At 34.6% G+C, this 11,253-nt stretch overlaps 2 protein-coding genes across 2 annotated transcripts; both read left to right on the top strand.

Moving 5' to 3' along the window:
• Positions 1-6,052: 6,052 nt before the first annotated feature.
• On the top strand, positions 6,053-9,234 carry LOC116002170. The gene is made up of 6 exons (XM_031242233.1): positions 6,053-6,155; positions 7,221-7,324; positions 7,413-7,762; positions 7,937-8,032; positions 8,647-8,706; positions 8,803-9,234. The coding sequence occupies exons 2-6, from the start codon at positions 7,222-7,224 to the stop codon at positions 9,010-9,012; spliced, it is 819 nt and encodes a 272-aa protein (XP_031098093.1). The 5' UTR covers positions 6,053-6,155; position 7,221; the 3' UTR covers positions 9,013-9,234.
• A 116-nt stretch (positions 9,235-9,350) lies between these two features.
• LOC116002169 (peroxidase 40) lies at positions 9,351-11,092 on the top strand. The gene is made up of 4 exons (XM_031242232.1): positions 9,351-9,789; positions 9,877-10,068; positions 10,305-10,470; positions 10,593-11,092. Exons 1-4 carry the CDS (start codon positions 9,538-9,540, stop codon positions 11,006-11,008), a joined length of 1,026 nt encoding a protein of 341 aa, XP_031098092.1. The 5' UTR covers positions 9,351-9,537; the 3' UTR covers positions 11,009-11,092.
• Positions 11,093-11,253: the final 161 nt, after the last annotated feature.

Here is an 11,253-nt window from a genome sequence, read left to right as displayed (position 1 = left end):
TTTGCACATTCCATTTTAGTTCCTATATACCTTTCTGCTGCCCTTTCTTGTTTTGCATGCATGTGTAATGCTCTTCACTATTATAGGGTTAGGGTTTTCTCCAAAAAGGAAATTCATTAGTATCTAATTAATTTTCATCTTAAATACAGAATTCTTGATGTGCATATGTTAGGATAAAGCTATACCTACCTGACCCTAATACCACCTGTTAGGATAAAGTGCTTATTACCACTCATGCCCAAAAGCTATAGCTAGTAATGAGGGCGCAACTTATTTCCTTACTTATGAACCGTCATCACATTGTTCAAGACAGGACAGACTAGGTGTTGGATTCGGTCTTTAGAGACTTTATCGGCCTCCGCCCACAATCTCCCCGCCATTGGGTACTAGCACTTGGCCCTTTACCGGTCAGTGTCGAATGCTATATATAATGTGGTGTATTCCAAAAAAGAAACTCTAACTTGCTCATATATACAACTAAGGTTCTTTCTAATTAAACAAACTTGTATGTTTGAAACAAAGCAAGTGCATACAACCAAGACTGGTTTATCTTATCTACTTGGAATTCTTTGACAACATAACTAAATACAGAAGGTTTCACTCGTAGCTCGCTTTTGGTACCGGATTCTCGTAAATCAAAGTATTAATTGCGTGGATTATATTATATATACATGATCGGCCGTGCATATATGATATGCTTTATATGCAAGTTCTTTTAGTATTGGGACACAATGGTAGTGCTGATTATATATCATGTTGAGATATTCCTCTCGAACATTCGAGTTGTAACAAGAGTTGACGACCATGCATGCATATATATGACTTTTCTGCTAAAGCTAATAATAATTTGGGATTTTCTGTACACAATTCTGTTGTATGTGGAAGAAAATCTCTTTCATTTGACTAATTGTTCCACATTTATCTAGTAATTTAGGTCAAGAAATGAAGTACTTGACATTCCATGTTTGAAGTCCAATATTAACTCAAAGTCTTAGAATACACTCCTTTTAGTGATAAGTAGGTGAACATTAACCATTTAATCAAATATCAAATCTATTGTCACACCATATTTATAGAGTGTTTGGCCTCTTCGGACATTTTATTATATTTATGAAGTTTAAATATAAAATTTTATTTAAATAAAATTAAACCCTGATTAATCATCTAACTTAAATGTGTTTATTATTAAATTCGAATTTAGGATTATCAAGATTTTGCATCAACTCAATATAATGCTATTAATAACAGTATCTACATATAGATTTATAGGCTCTCAATCCATTTTGATCACATCAGCTATTGTAGCACTATAGCACCAAAATGTAAAAAGTTGAGGCAAAGGCATGGTGCCTCCCTAGCTTTTTCTACACCCTTTTCAAGCCATACTTTCATCACTAAATTAAATGATGCATGCTAAAAATTTTTTTATTTTAAAAATACATGTGTGTCAATATAGTAGATTCAAATGATCCAAAACAAGTCTTTCGGAAAAAAAAAAAAAAAAAAAAATAATAATAATAATAATAATAATGATGATGATGATGATGATGTTAACCGTTAGTATGAATTGAAGTTATCAATGACTCGGAAATAAGGGAAAATATAAATGAGATTATTCCTCATTTAACGTTATTAATCATTTTCAATCCGTAAATTCAATGAGATTAGTCTTCATGCATTTTTCTCATATGATTCTAATTACACATTGAGTAATGACCCAAACTCGGAAAACCAAGCATGTTGGTATGCATGCCAAAGAACATTATATAATCACCATTTAATGCACCACATACATATGAAGCCGTTACTTGATGATTACATCTGACTAGATGCTTAATATATCGAGATAGCATAAATATGATTATCGGCAAGTCTTTACACTGTACTTAGATATGAATTCCTCCATTTGAACGGTTATTTTATTATTTCAGCCATTGATAATCGTGCTCAGACATTTACAAAACACATATGGGAAGTTAATAGCAATATAGCCTTGATTTACAAGACAACCCATTATTGCTACCCGATTGTACGCTCTAGGTAAAGCCACATACATTCTAACCCTAGCCAACAGTGCACTACTACAATGAGGTAGATAACTAGATCAGCTTAGGTTGTCTATAATTTACTGACTCAAATCAAGAAAATCAATAAATAACTTCCATTATGAGTTGAATTTGGAACCATGTGATCTGTATAGCTGATGAAACATATATGGTCCTGTATGTATTATTTGACTCCCCCCACTGAATTTTATCATTTGTGGCCTTTATCTATATATGGCTGAATTGGAGAATATATCAGTGGCTGTGATTTGAGGGGCATGGCTAGAGATTTTGTTCAAGATTTTGTGAGCATATATGTTATTGTTCTTGAAAATTATGGTATTCGATATATCGTACTATTAACTAGGAGTTGTAAAGGTGCGTCATGTCCATGCATATGAGGCTGTCTTTTTGCTTCAATTGTCGTCTTCAATTCAATGCCATTTCTTCTTCTGTCTATGCATCATTGCCTTGCCTATACTATACGTTCCACCCACGCCCCACTAAATATTCATTAACTTTACTTACTATCTTCATCTCACATTAATTAATTATTCATTTCCTTCTGATCTGCCATTATATTTCCCAGTTTTTTTTTTCCTCCTCATTTCTTATATAATAAGGGTAATAATAATTTCTGGGTAAATAAATTAAAATTTACCCGAATTAAACAACACATTGCAAGCAAGCTAGCTAGATGCATTAATGGCATTTTTCATCAATTAATAATTCGTGAGTCTGTGTATTGCCACTAATTAAGGAAATTGGTTAAAGAGGGTAGCGGTTTCAATTCAGGTCAGATTTGAATTCATGACTTTTTATTTTGAAGTCACGAGTTTTCACCACTCATTCATAAGTAATGACGTTGGTAAAAATCAATATAGTAAGTTATAATGTTTACTATAATTCATGAATGTAATAATCAGGGAGTGCAAGTTTTAATTTAATCAAAACAGAAGGGACCAACAGTGTGACTTAGATTTTTTGGTCTGAAAATGTTTGAGACAGTATAGAAGATATTAACTTTTAAAGAATCATGAGTATTTCAAGAAAAACAAACTTCGATGCAATAGGAACCTTAATTGTTTCAAAACCTCAAACACATAACAAATCAAAGATACATTTCTTACCAAAAGGTTGAATCCCCAACCCCAATGGTCCCCATGTCCCAGCATGACAAAGCATCAGGGAGGTTGTTGTCTTGTTTTGATGAATAACATTTTATTTAACTATCATATTTTACTTATTCAATTCATACAGCCAGTAACAGCCTGTTAAAAATACCTTAATTTTGTGATTTAGCCTGTAGGTTCACAAGATGAAGTGGTATATTTGTGGGACAAATTACAGCTATCAAATTAACAATAAAATATTAAATAAACATGAATTGTGGTTTTTTTTTTTTCCATATCTTTTACTTGTAGAGTTATATATATGTGGAATTGCATGTCTTTTGCTTCATTTTGGTGATACGAATCTGCCTTCCAACACCTAAGTAAACATGTGAGAACCAAAATGTCAATGTCACAAAATTGAAAATATAATTTAATTGCATTAATTGACTATCAATCAACATACATAAATATATATAATTTATAAACAATAATGCATGTGAGATCTCATATTTGAACCCTAAGAATGCAAATATCTTAAATTCTATGAGGGAATGTTTTGCCACCATTTGAAGTCCTATCAGTCACAAACAAAATCAATCTCGATGTGTGGGGTCCTAATGTATCTTAGCCGAGAAAACCAGTGGCCAGACCAAAAGTGTCACACTACACTCGTTTACTTATAAGCTAGAACTAAATCCATGGCGGGAAATTTACTTACACCCACACTTTACTAATGTTCATGGTTGGAAAATTGCTAATTACTTACCATCGTTTTTTACTATCTTAAAAAGGGGACGAAAATTACAGAATTTTGAAATCCTTTTAGCCACTTCCGATGGTGGCCGGTCAGAAAGTAGTTGCATTGCTATCACCAACCACTAAAACACGTTGGTTGAGTTGAAAAATTTTCTAATCATTGCATAAAATTTTGAAATGGTGGAGTATAATCATTTATAGACAACAATAGTACAATTATATAAGATAATTGAAACTATTTACGTATTTTGGGTTTTTTTTTAAGTATTTAGCGCTAACATTCTTATCTTACATGAAACGAATGCATCGTGAAATACGTGGAAAGAAACCAAAGAGCCATGTAGTGCATCAATCAAAGTAAAATTAAAGCCAATATGAATCTATGAACAATGCAACAAACACATTGGAAGAACTTGAGAGGCTGGCAACAACTCTAAAAGAGGAATCAGAATGGACCAAAATTCTAATGCATGTTTAAAGTTATATGCATGAGGATTATTATTATCTGTGTCAGAGAGTGTTTGTGTGTGTATATATATTTATATATATGCAGTTATTTATACAATGGAATATTCTTTGGCGCAGACACACTAAATGGAAATAATTGATATTCTTCGTAGCTGGAAGTCTCATATAATTTCTTTTGTAGTAGTAGGGTTAGTGGTATTTTCCTGTTTATTAAATGCTTTTTTTCCCGACGAATTATATTCGTGTAAGGTAAGAATGCTCGAAAACTTCAAGGGTGACAAAATATTTTTTATGAGTTTTAACTTTTAAGTGAGACCTCATATTAAATTGGAATAAACTAATTAACGTCATCTCATTCATACCTAATTAACGCCATCTTATTCATACCCTACCCCTCACCGGCAGCATGTTAATTTGATGATAGCCATTATATATACGTGTGGGAAAAGGGATAGAAAATTTTTTTAAGAAAAAGGGTTTGGATGCCTTTCGTGTATTTGTACAACTAACAATTTTGTCAAAAGTAGATCCCTCAAATGTGACATATATGGGGAAAATTAAAAAAGAAGTCATGTCCTTAGATGATAATATACCAAAATCATCGTTATCCATAATTTTCTATATTATTAATAATTTCTTTTGTTTTATATGTATCCTTAATGTACGGGAAAAGTTTGCAGCCGCTATCCAAATGTACATTCGAGGTAAAGTCTATTTTGTAATCTTAGTCGACAAAAGACCACAAAAAGATATAAATCGACCTAGATTACGCGTTGACGGTCTCAATTTGAAAAGAGGAATAGGCAATCCCCAAAGGGAATCAATCTTGAAAAACATATTATATTTTGTTTCATGATCGATAAACATACATGTACTATGTTCTTCAAAATCAAACACGTACTACTACGCCAAAAGTTATAGGTAGTAATAAATATATAATATAATTTTATTTCTTTATACTTACATAGCAATCATCGTCATATTTCGATGATAGGATGTTAAACTCAACATTCTAAGTCAACGCAAACCAATACTTATGATTACAAAAGATAAAGCAAATGTTTTAAAGAAAAACATATTATAATGTTACTCCGTATAATATACAATATTATAGCTATGAAATCAATTCATGTATTATGAGATACAAAACGATTCATAACTTGGTTAATACTATTCATAACCTATATGATAAACTAATATCTTCGCCATTATAAAACTAACTTGAATTTAGTTCGAGTTACAACGCAGAGCTTGACTTTTACTTTGAAAATGCTTGGTTCAGAACTATTTAATACGACACACACATATAAAAGTCGATCTTCTGATTTTATAGTTGCATTGCAACCTGCTTGATTTGAACAATTAAAATGATTTTTTTTTTAAATAGAATATCTCAATAAAAATAATAGGGATACTGAAAACTCATTGTGTGCAGAGTGTTCAAGTAAGTGTAGCCGTGTAAGAACCTAGGGACTGACGGTGCGAATCACCATTTACCTCCTCTAGTGACTTTTGGAATAGGACTATGGAGTTTAGAATTAGTCTAGCTTAAGATGAGATACCTAATGTATTTAAAAATAATAATAATAATAATAATAATACGTAGTAATAAAGGTACTGAAGGCCCAAAAGCGAACCCATTTTGTAAAGAAATGTAGGCTCAATTATAGAAACTGAGCCCAGGCCCATAATCGAAACAACATCTGCACTTGAAACCGGGTTTCAACTTCTTCTGCTCTGCGCGCCTCCCTCGCTCCTCGAATTAGAAGAGGTAAGTTCTCTCCAATCTCTCTGTTTAATTCATTAACTAAAACCCTAGACTGATAATTTCATGTTTTCTGGCACTTTAGCTTCATCTTTTGTTGATAAATTTGTAGTATTTTTCAGTATTTGTTTGCTCAAAGGTTCTTCGCATGTGCTTGCTAAAGGTCTATCGTTTTCAGTTTAATCAGCTACGGATTTAGACAATCTCAGCTGTTTCTCTTTTTCTTTTTTTTTTAAATGGATTTTTGTGGTCATATTCTTCTACTTTATCAATTTAAAGTGGGTTCACTTTTAAGTGAGGGATTAGAATTTTGGGTTGGCATATCATGTCAAATAGATGCGAAATGGTTGAAGAACAATCGTCATTGTAAGGTAAGATAGATTGATAGGTTTTTGTATTTATGCTAAACAGAACAAATTGAGGTTAAATCTGACTTGAAATGGATAGAAAGCTGAAAACTTTGAATTTGAAAGTACTATCTAATTACTCATCTCAGTGCTGATAAAAATCTTACTGCATCTGTCCTTGGAAACCTGTAACCGAAAGGAAAATTCTTATTCTAGGGAAGTTGTATTGTAGTATGATCCCAAAATTGTTTTTTTTTTTTTTTTTTTTTAATATGATATTGTATGTTCTTTTAATCTAAGTTTAGTTCCACTTGTATATGATGTTGGTGTAGAGCATTGTGTTTACACTGGTCTAGTGGTCTTATTGCATGAATTATGTGTATGAGTGTGTGACTTGTTACAACTTACAAATTGCATGGTTCCACAGTCAGTCTCCATGCCATTTTCGTCCAATCATTAGTTGTTCAATTCTACTTTCCTTGGCACCCCTTAGAGGGCAAAGAGGACTGCTTCAAAGCACTGTATTACTTATTTTTCTTTTCATGAATCTGATTTGGGGTGCCTCCAGATCTTAATTATTCTTTTGAGTCATTGTGGCTGGACAAATATGTTTTGTAATTATTCCTTTGTAATCTAAATCTGAATTTGACTCTTGGTTGGCTTGTTAGGCCAGTGTACAACATAGCTAATATAAATGACATATGTGGTGCTTTGTTGTTTTCAGGATGAAACTTATTCAAGGTATCTTGCATTATGCTAATGCTGGCCTTTCTCGTAAATTTCTCAGTCCTCAAGTGATCAGGACCTTTTCTACTAATCCAGGATACGGTTTGTACTGTATTTCTTGTTAAGATCTCCATTAATCTCATGTTCCTACATTCAGGATTCTATATATATATTTTGTTTATTGGTACAGATGTTAACAAGCTTAACCTAAGCTCAATTGAGTCCACTGATGACTTTGAGCAACGGATTTTTGGTGATAATGCTGGGAAAAGTCAAACTAATAACTCCTTTTACCGACACCTTGATAAGGCTGAGAGAGATCATAATAGATTTTGGCAGGGCTCCAACATCAATTCTGAAAACAGTTCTACGTTCTTAGATGGTCTAGATGAGAGTTTTAACACATTGTCTGATGGGATGGATAATAAGTTGAAGGAGGCAGCCAGATATTTTGAGTATGACCCTGAAGAAGTTGATAAAGAAGATTACTCTTTCAGAAAGGATGTAACTTTTTGGCCTGGGAATACTTACGATATCAAGGTATTGCCCATGAAGTATTGATTTACAATATACCATGATTTGGTCTGCAGTAATTTATGTCATGTTCATTTGAATGGTATCCACTTTATGATACAAATATTCCCTCTTAGCAGTTAGCACAGTAATTCTTGTTAGTCATTCTCATGCCATTGTTATTTTCATCGTTCAATTTAGGATCTTGATCTTAGAAAACCAGGAGTACAGAAGCCACCGAAAAGGTCAGGATTTGAAACAACAACAGAAGAAGTCTTGCAGAAAGCTGATTTCAGGGTGTGTATTCTTGGTTCTATGTTATTTAATATTTCCTTTTTTTTTTTTTTGAGAACTATGTTATTTAATATTTCTATTATGTTCTTTTGCCTATATCCCTGCAATACATTTGTGCCCTATTTATGCTTTGTAACAATAGCCTAAGCCATATTTGCTCCTCATGTGATGCAGCCTTTATAAATTACTAATTTACTACTTAAGGTTGCGTTGCAGCAGTTGAAACTATACAGGTTGTAGTAGAGAATGGCATAGAAATTTCAGATTCTTACCCTTAAATCATGAAAAGCTAAACTAACAAGTAGTTTGCCAAGTCAATATAAAAGTATACACTAAATTGTTGGAACTGCTTTAATGTGGTACACTAACTAAGCAGCATATGTTGAGTTGTCACATGCAAAATCTATTTTTTGATACTCCCCAATGATAGGTGCAGGATTTTAGCAAAGATAATCACCACCTTAAGCTATTGTGCTGTCTTATGCTCCGGTCTCCTGATATGTCATCTGTGATCTTCTCTGTTTTATTGCCTTACGATAAAATATGCCTTTTTATCTGGATATTGTATCACCGTGATAGGATGGGCTATTAACCTTTTTGTTTTACTTTGTGTTCAGAATGTGAGGTTCCTTGCTAATTTTATTACAGAAGCTGGGATTATCATCAAGAGAAACAAGGTAAATAATCAAATCAATCCGTTAACTTTAATCAAATTGGTAATGGACTATGAAGACTGAGCATTGTATCTAACGACCCTTTCCTTCTTAATATAGACTAAAATAAGTGCCAAGGCTCAAAGGAAGATTGCCAGGGAGATCAAGACTGCCAGGGCTTTTGGTCTTCTGCCTTTCACCACTATGGGAACCAAACATTTTGTGTTTGGCCGAACTATGGAGGCCCTAGAAGACGATTATTCATACGAGACTACCTACTCCCCTCGCAACTTTGTTGATACAGATGCAAGTCAAGAACCGCTAGACTAAACCCGTTCTTTTTTGTTTTAACCCTTTGTGTTCTTATGAATAAGCTTTGAGCTATGAATGACGAAATATTTTTTCCTGAAAATTTGCATTAGATTTGCTAAGCATGTACTTCCCATATATGATCTCAAGGGAAAACACATAGAAGATGCTGTAGAGTGCATGATTCTGTTTTGCATCTGTAAACACTATTAAACAGTAAACTTTTCACGATTTCAGCCCCTACAGACTACAGTAATACCAGTAGTTCTACTTTTCTCATTCTCTGCAGAATATTCTTCAAGTTGAGAAAAATTCAACAACTGCAAAAGCTGAAGCACATGGCATTAGGTAATCGGTTGGAGATATAGCTTGAAACATTCATAATACATCATGCTATGATTGCATGGTTGAATCATCAGATTTTTAGCTTGACTGAATCTTGGGTTCTGGTACCCAGAATAGCTTTTATATAAGTAGTAATTTCACCACAGGAAGCTTACATATCTTGAGCTTATTATCCAAGAGGAAAACTTGGAAGAAAAAGAAATGGGAATGTACTTTCCCTTGTTGTGGTTAATGATAATGAAGGTTTGGGTTGTCACTTCAACCCCAACCACTCTAAATGAAACTTGCTTTGATGGTGCCACTGCCACCTTCATGTTGAGCTTTGGTTTGTACCAAGACAGCTGCCCGGAGGCCGAAGCCATTGTCTTCGCTTGGGTCGAGAGGGTGGTTTCCGAGGACCCAAGAATGGCTGCTTCCTTGCTTCGGCTCCATTTCCATGACTGCTTTGTCAATGTAAGTCGTCATCTCAGCTTTGCTTTCTTCTACCTGTTCTTGGTAGAGCTATACTATATGTGCTCTCATTTAACGCTTCTATTGCAGGGATGTGACGCATCGGTGTTGCTGGACGACACGCCGAATTTCGTGGGAGAGAAAACTGCAGGCCCCAACTTGAACTCATTGAGGGGTTTTGAAGTGATAGACTCAATCAAAGCTGATATTGAATTTGTGTGCCCTGGGACAGTGTCCTGCGCTGATATTCTCGCCATTGCTGCCAGAGATTCTGTCCTTCTGGTACTCCTCTTTTCATTAATGCCAAAGTTGGGTTGTTGACTTGGTAACCACAAGGTTACAAGTTCTACTTCCCATGGGAGTGGCCTATTGGCCTTCTTGTTTTGAGCCGGTCAAGCTATAGATAACCTTTTAGTTCTTTACCGTGTCTCAAGGCGAGGACACATAAAATTATAGAGAATGTTATTGAGAGATATGTGAGTGCAAATAATGTTGAGGTAACATTGTTGAATGTTCAGTCAGGTGGTCCAACATGGGAAGTGGAAATGGGGAGGAAAGACGGCATTAGTGCTAGCAAAACAGCAGCAAATAACAACATTCCTGGACCCAATTCTGATGTTCCAACCTTAGTATCCAAGTTCCAAAACCTTGGTCTCACCCTCCAAGACATGGTTACTCTCTCCGGTAAACCCTCCCTTTCCCCTCCCTCCAATAATCAATAATCATCACCACACTCATCTCTACCCCAAACCCACTTTTCCTTCAATTAAAAAAAAAATACTGATTTTGATGCATATGAACAACAGGCGCACATACAGTAGGTAAGGCGAGGTGTTTCACGTTCAACTCCAGGCTTAACGGCGGCAATGGCAACACACCGGACATCAATGTCGAGTTTCTGCAGTCACTCCAGCAGCTGTGTTCTGTATCCGACGTTAACGCCACACTGGCAGACCTCGATGCCACAACCCCGGCAAATTTCGACAACCAGTACTACCTCAACCTTCTTGCCGGCAAAGGTTTGCTCACTTCGGACCAGGTTCTGGCCACCGGCGATGATCAAACACGTGGAATCGTCGAGTCATACATCGACGATCCGACGCTGTTCTTCGAGAGCTTTAAGAGGTCAATGATGAAGATGGGACGCTTGGCGCCAGGTGATGATGGAGAAGGTGGAGAGATTCGTAGAAACTGTAGGGTTGTTAATCAACTCAATCTCTGACTCACTATCAAGCTCTCATGTAGTATCAAAATCACAACTCTATTATCATCCTTTATTTCTATCTACCTATAAGTGAATCCTTTATATTATCATGTAAGTACTAATCTCATATAATACAAACAACAACAACAACAACAACAACAACAACAACAAAAACAAAAACAAAAAAAAAACAAAAAAAAAAACAAAAACAAAAACAAAAAACAAAAAAACAAAAAACAAAACAAAACAAAAGACAAAACTAA

Source organism: Ipomoea triloba, chromosome 13, assembly GCF_003576645.1.
Source record: "Ipomoea triloba cultivar NCNSP0323 chromosome 13, ASM357664v1".
Classification (NCBI taxonomy): Eukaryota; Viridiplantae; Streptophyta; class Magnoliopsida; order Solanales; family Convolvulaceae; genus Ipomoea; species Ipomoea triloba.
The sequence above is the reverse complement of the archived record's forward strand: the minus strand, read 5'-3'. Positions and strand labels throughout refer to the sequence as shown.